Raw genomic sequence first — 13,958 nt, forward strand, 5'->3', positions numbered from 1 at the left:
ATCTTGGGTAGGTATTTCGTCTATATAGTTAGTCAGATCTGAGCAAAAGCATTGATTTGTAACTTCTTTAATTACTCAGTTTTACCAGATTCTCCTACCATTCACTCACACAAGGGGTAATTTAGTGGCCAATTAAACTCCCATCCACCGTAGCTTTGGCACATGGGAGGAAACCCACTTGATCACTGGAAACTCCAGGAATAATACTGGGTTGCTCAGTTCAAGTCAGTAGCACTACCTGCTTTGCCAATGTTCCCCTAATACAGGGGTGGCCGACCTTTTAATTTAGACATACAGCACGGTGACAGGCTATTTTGGCAGCACAGACTCGTGGGCCGAAATAGCCTGTTACCATGCTCCATGTCTAAATTAAACATTAAAGGTTGGGCACCCCTATCTGTCCTCCAATGAGAACTGTCCATGACTAAGGTTAAAAACCATCCTGAAAGTTTATTTCCAGGTGCTGCATTATCTTAGTAGTTCTAGCATGTGCAGTTTTAAGGATTACGGATCTTGCTACTTAAGGCAGTTCCCTTGATCTCATCATCTTTGGAGTTTGGAGTGCAAGGAGCAGACTGCTTTTGTTTTAACAGTGCACCTTTCTTGGTCTTTACTGAAGCCAAATTTATCTTTTAAACATTGACAGTGTTTTTGGTATTAAACTTGCCATTGCCTCCAATTTAACTTATTTAGTAAAAACAGACAATAACCAAATAGATGTTAATTTCAAATTCCTGTGCAAATGAATTTAGTTGTATGTTTACTTACTGTACAGTTAGTGCTTCTCTTATGAGCAATTCCAGGCTTTGAGAGTACAAATGATCAAATCAGGAATTTGAAGCTTTAGCTAAAAACCACTGCATAAGCAAGCTAGGTAAAGCCACACTGCAAAAGTGGCAAATGTTTATAATCTCTAATGTAAAATCAACCCCTCTTTTACATTGTTTGTTGAACATCTAATTAACATTTGAAACTGAATGGTTAAGACAATGGTCTGGTGCCCAAGAAGTGATCATTGTCAAAATTTGCAGGATAAGACATCCTTTAGTGAATTGAAGTTGGTACAAATTATGGATCAATATGTCCAAATTTCCATTCCTGTTACTTTTTCATTGCTAATCTACAGATTGGAAGGCCTTTGCACTCAATTTGAAAGCAGATGCACCTCTTCAATATATCTTTGAACGAGCAAAGAACTTCTCTCCCTTTTAATTAAATTGGATTATGGCTAGGCCTCAAAGAAGTTTCTATTTATCTTGTTGATAGCTCACTTTCTAGGAGCCAAGAGTGGACATCGTTTTCTTCCCATTTCTCTCTCCTCATCTTTCTCTTCATACTGCAGCACTTTTTCTAACATATCAGAACTAAACATTTGGGGAGGTAATCAAAGAATAAACCTAAGGGGAGATTAATTCATTTGTTAATTAGTGAAGATCAACTGTTTTCAATCAGATGTCTTAAAAGCCTCAAATCCCATTTGCTCTCACCCTATACTCTAGTACACCACTTATCATTGCCCTATACTACTGAATGGCACCTGTTTGTGTAGAATGGATTAGATTATAATGCCTTCTATCATAATAAATGGCAGAGAGCTCCTGTCTTTGTGGTCAGATAGGTTCAATTTAAATAATAGCCAAAGATGGGGAAGCCTCAAATCCACAATGTCCTAGTCTACAAATCTGCCTTTCCAACTTTTCTATCCCTTCCAACTCACCAGGCTGAGTAACAGCTCCATCTTCCAATTGAAAAACAAAGTTAATTGAAGAAATTTGATCAATTTGAATGAGAGCATTTAATACCAGTAAATGAATGCACACTGAACAGAGATAGATTACCAAATGCCAAAAGCAATAATGATATCCAGGCACCAGTTACCATGTAATTTTATTGTGCTTAACTTCAGTAAAAGCACAGTCATCCCTTAAGCACTGACAGTTCAACCAGTTGCCTAATCACAGGAAAACCAACTATTATGGCTGTGCATTCTTTAGACTGCACTTTAAGTATCCTTAAAAAATCTATTTTACATCTTACACTGTATGACAGCACACGAGCAAGAAACCTAGAATCTTTTTACAACTGTACAAAAAATAGAAAATGTTAAGTCATGCTGCTTTTACAACAAAATAATTTACAAAACTGATGAGTTCGCAAAGGCACCAGATAACCTAGCTTTCCAATGCTCTCCAGTTCAAACCCCTCCACCAAAAGTGAACCAAATCAAGGCTGCTAATTGATTGTCCCAGAAAATGGCAAAGACAAAAACAACAAGTTTGGGGCCACATAGTTCTGGTTCTCCTTTCAGCTGTAACACAAGGCTCCACATGCTATTCATAAACCAAGTTTTCATGCTGGAGTTTCTTGAAATTTTGGACCATTGTTTTTGCTTTAAAAAGACATTTAGACCACAGGAGATAAAAACACCAATTGCAGGAACTTGCTTCTCTGTGCATTTCACTCTTAGGAAGTCCTAAATTCTGCATCATAATGACAATCTCCTGCAAGTGTTTTGGAACCTTTTGAAAATACAATCAAAGCTCAAGTCAGTGGTAATCAGGGTAACAACATTGGATTTGGTCCACATGATCTTGGTCCTCAGGACACATTTGTGATAGGTTTGTACTTCTTCAGTCTGGTCCATTGGCCTGTGGCATAGTTCATTTCAAACACTGTGTCTACCAGCATTGTGGTGCTGCCGGTACCATCAGCCTTTGGTAGAACCTCCGTATGTTCACTTAATTTAATTTGAATTATATCACCCTGCTCTGGACATGGGTTTTCTGCAAAATAAAGTTAAAAATAGACATCAGGTAAATAGCTGCATTACTTGGAAATCTAATGCAAAACCAGAAATCTATTGACATTTCTGTACTGTTTGCCTAGCTTTGAACATCATTATAGTGGTTAGCGCAATACCTTTACAGCGCCAGTGATCGAGACCCGGGTTCGAATCCCACGCTGACTGTAATAGTCAGTACCTTCTCGTGTCTGCATGGGTTCTCCCCAGGGGCTCCGGTTTCCTCCCACCATTTAAAAATGTACCAGGGGTGTAGGTTAGTTGGGTGTAAATTGGGTGGTACAGACTCGTGGGCTGAAATGGTCTGTTACCATACTGTAGGTCTAAATTTAAATGGAAAATTAAAAAAAAATCATGGTTAAGTTAAATAAAGAAAAACATTCATATGCATTGACATGACAACTTCTATTTTCTAAATAACCATATAACCACTTACAGCACAGAACAGGCCAGTTCAGCCCTACTAGTCCATGCCGTAGCAAATCCCCACCCTCCTAGTCCCACTTACTAGCACCTGGTCCATACCCCTCTAGTCCTCTCCTCTCCATGTAACGATCCAGTCTTTCCTTAAATGTAACCAATGATCCTGCCTCGACCACGTCTGCCGGAAGCTCATTCCACATCCCCACCACCCTCTGCGTAAAGAAATTTCCCCTCATGTTCCCCTTATAATTTTTCCCTTCAATCTTAAACCATGTCCTCTAGTTTGAATCTCCCCCACTCGTAATTGAAAAAGCCTATCCACATTTACTCTGTCTGTCCCTTTTAAAATCTTAAACATCTCTATCAAGTCCCCCCCTCAATCTTCTACGCTCCAGAGAAAAAAGCCCCAGTCTGCACAACCTTTCCCTAAATGCAAAAAGTCCTTCCATCACTTTGATTGCATCAATATCTTCATTGACAAGGCAAAGGTACTCCAAATGTGAAATTTTTCAAAGTAATCAGGAACAAGTCAGGTGTCCCTAACAGCAACATCTGCAGGAGATGTGAGCTGCAGCTTCCCTCAGACCACATGGGTCACTTTTTAGCAATAAAGGAACTGCTCACAGAACTCGCTGCCGCATACAGCAGTGGAAGCCAGATCACTGGGAGTACTCAAACAAGAAATAGACAAGTATCTCATTAGTGAGGGCATCAAGGGATATGTGGAAAATGCCGGAAATTGGAACTAGTGTAGAGTAGCTTAGTGAAGTTTTATGGAACAGACTCGATGGGCCTAGTGGCCTGCTTCTGTTCCTTGGTCTTGTGATAATCATCAGGAACTCTCATTCATGAAACATATATTTGTATCGATTAAATACTTATCCTGCATATGTACTATTTGAGAATTTATAAGATTTAGAGTAGGTTACATACATATACACATTTTAAAACAGATCTTATATGAAAGACTGAAGGATTCATTTTGCAGGATCTCTGGAAAATGTTATGTACCTTTCACAAGTAGGTGCCGAATGGCTCATAAAATACTTGACCATTGTCTTGCTGGAGTCAGGCTGGCTATCAGTACCCTTTCTGCAAAGTGCTCACAGAAAGGTCACTCCTGGGTTTTGTTGATCTAACAACAGATGGGAGCAGAAGGAAGAACTGTTGTTTGCTGGAGAAGGTGGGGGCTTTGCAAGACATGAGTCACATGCTCTCTTTGGAGTTTCAGTTGGAAAAGAGTTAACAACTGAGTTAACAACTCAGTCAGTCAGTCAGTCAGTGTGTGGGACACTAACAAGTAAATTAAAAGTGCAACCAGGAAAAACTGTTTGAAACTGATGAAAGCAAGTTCCAGACCAGTAGATGGCTGGAAGTGCGTCTGATGTTTTTCTTGAAATAGAGGAAGGAATGGAACTCTGTGGTAGCTTGAAGAAAGAGGTTACCATCTGGAAGACCCTGATGGGGCAAGTTTAATCAGCGAGACCTTGAGGTGACAGGTGGTGGTACCTGAGTTGTGGAAATCCTGGAGCAACAAATATCTATCTATCCATGCAAACCCTACAAAAACCTTCCTGAGCGGTAAACATTTACCTTTCAAGCACCAAACCTGGTGAACTTTATACATTGCCTGCAACCAGGGAAGAAGGAGAAGTGAGGTTGAACTGTGAACCAAAGAAGTTTTCTTAAATCCACACACACGCACACACACACATTACATACACATGCACTTAGAATTAGAAGGAGGTAATTTGGGCTAGTATAGTTAAGTATAGAGTTAAGTTAAAGTTTGATTCTATTTTCATGTTTGAAGTGGATTAAAAATAACTTTTGTTTTGTAAGTCACTTGTCTTGGTGAATGTCTATTGCTGCTGGGTTTTGGGGTCCTTTGGGCTCGTAACAGTCTGTATGTGTATTATGTGTGGTTTGCACCAAGGACCATTGTTTCATCTGGTTGTACAATCAAATCTCGATAAACTTGACTTCACAGTTGCCCTCTCTGAGTAGCCTAAAAATGGCAGAGTGCATCATAGATGGTAGTTTCAAGGAGGTACACAAAATGTTCAGTCAGGTACACTGGGTTGTACGTGGTGGAAATTTTCTAAAGTGTGTCTATTTCAATGCAAGAATTTTTGAAGAATAGGCAGACAAACTTAGAGTGTGGATTGGTATGTGGAATTATGACATTGTGGCCATTAGTGAAACTTGGTTGCAGGAGAGGCAGGACCGGCAGTTCAATGTTCTGGGCTTCCGTTGCTTTAGATGGGATAGAATTGGGGAGGAGTGGCATTGAACAACAGAGAAAATACCACAGCTGTGCACAACCAGGACGGACCAGAGGGCTAATCTACTGAGGCTAAATGCATGGACCCAAGGAACAGAAAAGGTATGACCACACTCATGAGATTGTATTATAGATAGCCCAATAGTCAACGAGAATTGGAGGAACAAATTTGAAGAGAGACAGCAACAGCTGCAGGAAACATAAGTCGCCATTTGATTGTAAAAGTACAACCCGACGAAACAATGTTCTCCGATCTTCATGAGCAAAAACATGCAGACACACAACCAGACATAACACACACAAAGAACATATAAAAATAAATATATAAATATTATTTTGCACAAATGAGAGTCTCAGATCGTTAGTGTGAGCAGTTCCTTTGGTCGATGGTCGCCCAAGGTTGTGATAGGGGATTTTAATTTTCCACTTATTGACTGGGACTCCCATACTGTAATGTAACGTAAAGCTGGATGGCTTGGAGTTTATCAAATGTGTTCAGGAAAGTTTTCTAGATCAATATATAGAGGTACCAACTAGAGAGAATGCAATCTTTTAGGGAACAAGACAGGACAGGTGACAGAAGTATGTGTAGGGGAACATTTTGGGTCCAGTGATCATAATGCCATCAGTTTCTGGGCCTCAGGTTGAGATTCTAAATTGTAGAAAGGCTAAATTTTGAGGAACTGAGAAAGGATCTAGAATGCATGGATTGGGATAAGTTGCTTTTAGGCAAGGTGTGTGAGGTAAGTGGAGGTCCTTCAAAAGTGAAATTTTGAGAGTACAGAGTTTGTAATGTTCCTATCAAGATAAAAGGCAGGGTTAGCAGGCATGGGTAACCTTGGTTAAGATGAATATTGGGGATCTGATTTGTAAAAAGAGAGGTGAATAGCAGGTATAGGCAACATGGAGCAAATGAGATACTTGAGGCATATAAAATAAAATGCAAGAAAAAATTAGGAAGGCTTAAAAAAAACATGAGGTTCCTTTGGCAGACAATGTGAAAGAAAATTCTAAGGGTTTCTACAGGTATATTAAGACCAAAAGGATAGCAAGGGACAAAATTAATTAGTCCTCTTGAAAATCATAGTGGTCGGCTTTGTCTGAAACCAAAAGAGGTGAGGGAGATCTTAATTTTTTTTTTCAGCTCTATTCACTCAGGAAACAGGCACAAAGTTTTGAGAAGTAAGGGAAACAAGCAGTGAGGTCATGAAACCTGTACAGATTAAAGAGGAGGAAGTGTTTGGTGTCCTAAATCCCCAGGGCCTGACCTTCAACCTTGAGGGAGGCTAAAATGCCCTTAGCCACGGGTCTGGTGCAGGAGGATTGAAGGGTTGTTCCATTGTTTAAAAAAGGCCCCAAAAGTAACCTAGAAATTATAGGCCTGTCAGTCTGATGTCAGTAGTAAGTAAATTATTAGGTGTTCTTAAGAGATCGGATATACAATTATTTGGATAGCCAAACATGTATTAGGGATAGTCAACATGGCTTTGTGTGTGGTAGGTCGTGTTTAACCAATCTTGCAGATTTTTCCGAGGAGGTTACCAGGAAAGTTGATGAAGGAATGGCTGTAGATGTTGTCTTCATGGACTTTAGTAAAGCGTTTGACAAGGTTCCACATTGGATATTAGTCTTGAAGGTTCAGACACCAGGTATTCATGGTGAAGAAGTGAACTGGATTCGACAATGGCTGGACGAGAGAAGCCAGAGAGTAGTGATGGATGATTACTTCTCAAACTGGAGGCCTGAGACTAATGGTGTTTCTCAGGCATCAGTACTCGGAAGAAGTCTCAAGGGGAAAACAGCAGCAGCAAACAAATTATTGTCACCACAGTTGGCTCTGTGTAAAGTGGGGTTAGGTCAATAGAAATATAGGACTCATGATTCAGGGGTCGAGACAGGTGTTTCTGTTGCCGCGAGCAAGGATGGTGTTGCCTTGCTGGTGCGGTGATCAAGCAAGTTTCAGAACTTGTACTTTCAGTACAAGGCATTGGTGAGGCCAAATTTGGAGTACTGTGTACAGTTTTGGTCACCAAATTATAGGAAAGATATAAACAAAATAGAGAGAGTGCAGAGAAGGTTCACGAGAATGTTGACAGGATTTCAGGGTCTGAGTTACAAGGAAAGGTTGTACAGACTGGGGCTTTTTTCTCTGGAGCGTAGAAGATTGAGAGGGGACTTGATAGAGGTATTTAAGATTTTAAAAGGGACAGACAGAGTAAATGTGGATAGGCTTTTTCAATTAAGAAAGGGGGAGATTCAAACTAGAGGACATGGTTTAAGATTGAAGGGGGAAAATTATAAGGGGAACATGAGGGGAAATTTCTTTACGCAGAGGGTGGTGGGAATGTGGAATGAGCTTCCGGCAGACGTGGTCGAGGCGGGATCATTGGTTACATTTAAGGAAAGACTGGATCGTTACATGGATAGGAGGGGACTAGAGGGGTATGGACCGGGTGCTGGTCAGTGGGACTAGGAGGGTGGGGATTTGCTACGGCATGGACTAGTAGGGCCGAACTGGCCTGTTCTGTGCTGTAAGTGGTTATATGGTTATATGGTTATATTAACAGGTACAGGACATTCTGAAAGAGGAAGATGAGCAGCTGGACTTCACATTAGTAGCAATGACAGACAGACAGACAGATGGAATCCCACAAAGAGAATTTATGGAGTTAAGTAAAGAGCAGGATTTTTAAGGTTGTAATTTCAGGATTATTCTCTGTGTTATCAAGGCAAGCGAAAGGAAGACAGCAAGGCTTCGGAGCTGTTAAAAGTTCAGGAGCGAGGACAGACAGAGACAAGTCACAGGGCACGGAAGGTCTGATAGATTGTACTGCATTTATTTTAATGCAAGTAGTGTGATGGGTAAAGCAAATTAATTCAGGGCATTGATTGATGCATGGGACTGGGATAATATAGCCATAACAAAAATATGGCTGAGAAAAGGTCAGGACTGGAAGCTCAGTGTTCCTTAATACAGAAGCTACAGTCAGCATATAGGAGGGAAGTTGAAAATTTGGCTGAATGCTGTACTAACAACCTCTCAATGTCACCCAAAACCAAGAAGCTGATTGTGGACCTCAGGCAGGGAAAACCAGAGGTGTATAATCAGAGGTGAGCAAATTTAAATTCCTGAAAGTCACTATCTCGGAGGATCTTTCCTGGACACAACATATCAATGACATTGTGAAGAAAGCATGTCAGCACCTCTACTGCCTCAGGAGATTGCAGAGGTTTGATATGACATTAAAAACCATGGCAAACTTCTACAGATGTGCAATGGAAATTGTGCTGACCAGCTGCACCATGGCCTTGTATGGAGGCACCAATACCTGAGCAGAAAACCCTGCAAAAGATAGTGGACACAACCCAGTACATCCCCACCTTCGGGAACATCTATAGAGAATACTACTATCGGAGAGCAGCAGCAATCATCATGGATCCACACCACCCAGGACATGCTCTGTTCTCACTGCTGCCATCAGGAAAGCCACGACTTGTACCATCAGGTTCTGGAACAGCTACTTCCCCTCTACCTTCAGACTCCCAAACAAACTCATACTCATTTAAGGACTTGTGGCGGCATGCCACTAGGCAGGCGAACTGGCCTCACTTGTAATCCACGTGGCGGAGCAGCCAGCCAAAATGGTGCTGTCGGGTGTTTCCCCTTCTCAGCACCGGGCTCAGAAGCCTTCTCTGGGGGACCACGTGACGTCGGCGCCATCCAGCGCGGTTCTCAGCCAGTTCCGCCCGGGTTGGCAGCCAGCAATAGAACAGTTTTCTGCTCATTGAGCTCAGCCCATCTGGTTGTGTGTTCTTTCAGTAGCAGTGTAGCTTCCGCTACAATTGGTGACCCCAACTGGTTCAAACGTCTTTGAACCCAATATGAGCGAACCTAGGATCAGTGCTATAGCCGTCAAGCTGCCTGACTTCTGGGTTCAGGAGTCGGAGACCTGGTTCGGCCACGTGGAGGCCCAGTTTCACCTCTGCCAGATTTTGTCCGACACGACCAAATTCTACCATGTGGTTGCCGCCCTGGACCAGGCCACCGCCAAACGTGTGCTGCACCTTGTTCAGCACCCGTCTGCCGAAGACAAATACGGGACTATCAAGCAAATGCTCACTGGATCCCTTGGACTATCCAGGTGTCAGCGTGCCACTCAGATGCTGCACCTTGACGCCTTGGGGGACAGGTCCCCGGTAGAGCTGATGGACGAGATGCTTGCGCTCATAGGTGATCATACCAACTGCTCACTCCTTGAGCTAATTTTCCTCGACCATCTGCCTGACGACATCCGGCCGTTTCTGGCCCAAGAGAGCTTTACCGACCCGAGTAAGGTTGCTCAGAAGGCCCAAGTGCTATGGCTCGAGCAATTTCCGGAGGGCTCGGCAGTCCAGCAGGTCATGAGGCACGGGCATGACCACGCCATCTGCTCTGGACCTCTGCTTCTACCACCAACGCTGGGGAGCTAAGGCTTGGAAATGTCGTTATCCCTGCTTGTTCCAGGGAAATGAGCAGGCCAGCCGCTGTTAATGGCTGCGGCGGCTGGCCAAGGACAGAGCCTCCTCTACCCGCGGGACTGAGTCAGCGGCCGGCGCTTCCTCGTCGACACTGGGGCCCAGATCGGGGTCATCCCGGCCACGATCACCGAGTCCAGGAACCGACCTCGAGGACCTCCCCTGCGTATGGCCAATGCAACAAGAGATCCGGACGTATGGCTGGCAAAAGTTCTCATGGAGGTTCACCATCTCGTCCCATCTAACCGCCATCCTGGGTGCCGACTTCCTCCTCACCCATGGCCTCCTTGTGGACATTCGAGGTATGCGTCTGGTAGATGCCCGGACTTTCCAGGATGCTCGCCTTGATGCCTCCCGCACAGAGCAGCCGCAGATGGCCACGATCAGCACGCCCAGCGATGAGTTCCAGCGAATCCTGAATGAGTTCCCGGCCTTCCTCAGGCCACAGTTCTCCGCTGCCTCATCGTTGCATGGGGTGTTCCACTACATCCCCATCCAGAGTCCGTTGGCTCCCACCTGACAAACTCCAGGTGGCGAAGGAAGAGTTTTCACATCTGCTGGAGCTGGGGATCATTCGGCACTCCGACAGACTGTGGGCCTCGCCGCTCCACCTGGTCCCGAAAGCCTCCGGCGGCTGGCATCCCTGCGGAGACTATCGACAGCTCAACAAGGCGACAGTTCCTGACCGTTACCCCATCCCTCACATTCAGGGCTTTACGGCCAACCTGCATGGTGCGAAGGTTTTCTCCAAGGTTGACCTCACCAAATCCCAGTGCAACCTGAGGACATACCCAAGATGGCCATCATCAGCCCCTTCGGTTTGTTCGAATTCCTTCGCATGCCGTTCTGGCTAAAGACTTTCCAGCGCCTCATGGACTCAGTGGGCAGGGACCTGGATTTCGTCTTCATTTATATGGACGACATCCTCATTGCCAGCAGGGATCGGGTGCAACACAAGGCCCACCTGCGCGCTCTCTTCTCTCGGCTGGCCAACTTTGGCCTCACCGTCAACCCAGTCAAGTGCCAATTCGGGAAAAAGTCCATGCAGTTCCTGGGCCATACCATCACAGCCAAAGGAGCCACGTCCGCCGATATGAAGGTTGCCGCTATCAAGGAGTTCCCACGCCTGGACAACCTCAAGGGGCTGCAGGAGTTCGTGGGTATGGTCAACTTCTATAACCAATTCATCCCAGGAACCACGCGCATCACGTAGCCGCTATTCACCCTCATCACAGCCAAGCACTAAATGCTCACCTGGACCTCAGAGGCCTGCAGTGCATTCGAGGCTACCAAGGATGCCCTCGCAAAGGCTACCATGCTCGCCCACCCACACACTGACCTGCATATGGCGCTCTCCTGGAGCAGCAGGTGAATGGAAAATGGAAGCCGCTGGCATTCTTTAGCTGGCTTCTCTGCCCACTAGAGTACAAGTATAGTGTCTTCGACTGTGAGTTACTGGGCATGTACCTGGCTGTGCGGCATTTCCGCTATTTCTTGGAGGGGAGAACTTTTACCATCTTCACTGACTATAAACCCCTCATCACTCAGGCACTCGTGATGGCAAAGGATCCCTGATTGGCCCGTTTCGGCACAAGGCGGGGAAGGACAACGTGGTGGCTGATGCACTCTCATGACCGGCCATCTGTGCATTGACACCTGGCCTCGACTTCGACTAGCTTGCCTAGGACCAGAAGTCCGACAAGGAGATGCAAGCCTTCAGGACTGCCATTTCGGGCCTGCGGTTCCGACACCTCCCGACTCCTAGTGGCGAAGGTACAGTCCTGTGTGATGTCTCCATGGGCACCCTGCGCCCAGTGGTTCCCCAGCAGTGGCGCAGGCAAGTCTTCCATCACATCCACGATCTTTCGCACCCGTCCATCAGATCCACGGTCCGTATAGTGGCAGAATGGTTCGTCTGGCATGAGCTGCAGAAGTAGATCGCGGGCTGGGCCAGAACATGCACCCATAGGCAGATGTCCAAGGTGCACAGGCACACCAGGGCACCTGTGCAAGAGTTCGAGCATGTCCAGGAACGGTTCAGCCATATTCATGTGGACATAGTTGGGCCCTTACCCGTTTCCGGGGGCAACAGTTCATGGTGGTAGACCGCACCACTCATTGGCCCAAGGCGATCCTGATGCCGGATGCCTCCACGGACTCCTGCTTCCGAGCACTGTTGCACGGTAGGGTCGCCAGGTTTGGCGTTCCGAATCATCTCACCAGTGATCGGGACACCCAGTTCACCTCTGGGCACAGCTCGCTAACAGGTTGGGGATCGAGCTACACCGTACCCCGTCCTATCACCCACAGGCCAATGGGCTAGTCAAGCGTCTGCACCGCCACCTTAAGTCGGCACATGGCCTGACTCAGTGGACGAACTGCCTTGGGTGCTTCTGGGCATCCGCTCCATGCCCAAGGAGAATCTGCAGGCGTCATCAGCTGAGCTGGTCTACGGTGCACTGCTGGCACTGTCCGGTGAGTTCATCAATGTGCCTCACAACCCCCAGCGGTCGCTGCACGAGCTACTTCCCCACCTCCGGGCCCACTTGGACTCCTTAGCACCCCCACCGCCGTCAAGACATGGCACATGGCCATCTTACGTCCCCAGCGAGCTGCACTCCACAGAGAACGTTTTTATTCGGCGGGGCCCACCCGCGGCACCTCTGCAGAGACCTTACGAGGGGCCGTACAGGGTTGTCCAGCGTTCAGGGTCTACGTTCACACTGGACATGGGCGGCAGGCGGGAGCTGTTTACTGTGAACAGGCTGAAGCCACCTCACCTCGACCCCAACGAACCAGTGATTGTGGCCCAGCCCAAGAAGTGAGGCCGCCCATCTAAAAAGGACGTTGGCGCCGGTTCTGGGGGGGTGGGGGATGGGGCTGTGTGGCGGCATGCCACTAGGCAGGCGAACTGGCCCCGCTTGTAATCCACGTGGCGGGGCAGCCGGCCAAAATGGCGCCGTCGGGGGTTTTCCCTTCTTCTCAGCACCGGGTTCAGAAGCCCGCGCTAGGGAACCACGTGACGCCCGAGTGACATCGGCGCCCCCCAGTGCGGTTCTCAGCCAGGTCCGGGCTGGGAGTTTAAGTCCAGCCCGGCAGCCAGCAATAACCCAGTTTTCTGCTCACTGAGCTCAACCTGCAGGGTAGCTGCCACTACAGACTCTTACTTTACACATTATTATTGAATATTTATTTTCCATATCGCACAGTTTGTTTGCACTTCCTTATTTACATTTCTTGCTTTTGTATACACATCTTGAGCACTTTTTTTGCACTAATGAAAAGTAGTCAATCTGTCTGGGCTGTAGGAAAAAGAATCTCACTGCTGCATATGATGTCATATCTGTATTCTGACAATAAATCTGAACTTCAAACTTTGAACTATTGGTAGGTTGGAGATGTAGGTAAAAAGAGGAAGGGTGACCATTTTTGGCAGATTGTCCAGTTAAACTATGTGAATGGAGCTTTGAAATAAAGGGATTATCACTTTGGGGTATTATAGGCTCCCCCCAACAGAAACCAATAATTATTGGAGCAAACACATAAATACATTGCAGATAGCTGCAAGAATAATAGGATGATAATACGAACAACTTCCCTCATGTTGACAGACACCATTAATGCAAATGGTGGAATCTCTTCAATGTCCAGGAAAATTTTATTAAACAATAGATAGAGGCCCCTTCAAGAGAGGGCACAATCCTGAATCTCCATTAGGGAACAAACAGGGCAGATGACTGAAGATTAGTAAGGGAGCAGACGATACTAAGATAGGTGGAATAGTGGATAATGAAGAATGTTTTCAAGGATTGCAGAGGGATTTGGGCTGCTTAGAAAAGTGGACTGAAAAATGGCAGATGGAATTTAATGCTGATAAGTGTGAGGTGCTTCATTTTGGTAAGAAGAATCAGAATAGGACATATGTGGTAAATGGGA

At 45.7% G+C, this 13,958-nt stretch overlaps 1 protein-coding gene across 1 annotated transcript in view; it reads right to left on the reverse strand.

The window, feature by feature from the left end:
• Positions 1–1,870: 1,870 nt before the first annotated feature.
• Positions 1,871–13,958, reverse strand: part of nelfa (negative elongation factor complex member A) — a 107,277-nt gene continuing 95,189 nt past the window's right edge. Inside the window, exon 11 of the mRNA XM_069923775.1 lies at positions 1,871–2,783. Coding sequence (XP_069779876.1) covers positions 2,599–2,783 — 185 coding nt within the window. The 3' untranslated portion in view covers positions 1,871–2,598. The remainder of the gene's footprint in view (positions 2,784–13,958) is intronic.

This window comes from Narcine bancroftii, chromosome 3, assembly GCF_036971445.1.
Source record: "Narcine bancroftii isolate sNarBan1 chromosome 3, sNarBan1.hap1, whole genome shotgun sequence".
Classification (NCBI taxonomy): domain Eukaryota; kingdom Metazoa; phylum Chordata; class Chondrichthyes; order Torpediniformes; family Narcinidae; genus Narcine; species Narcine bancroftii.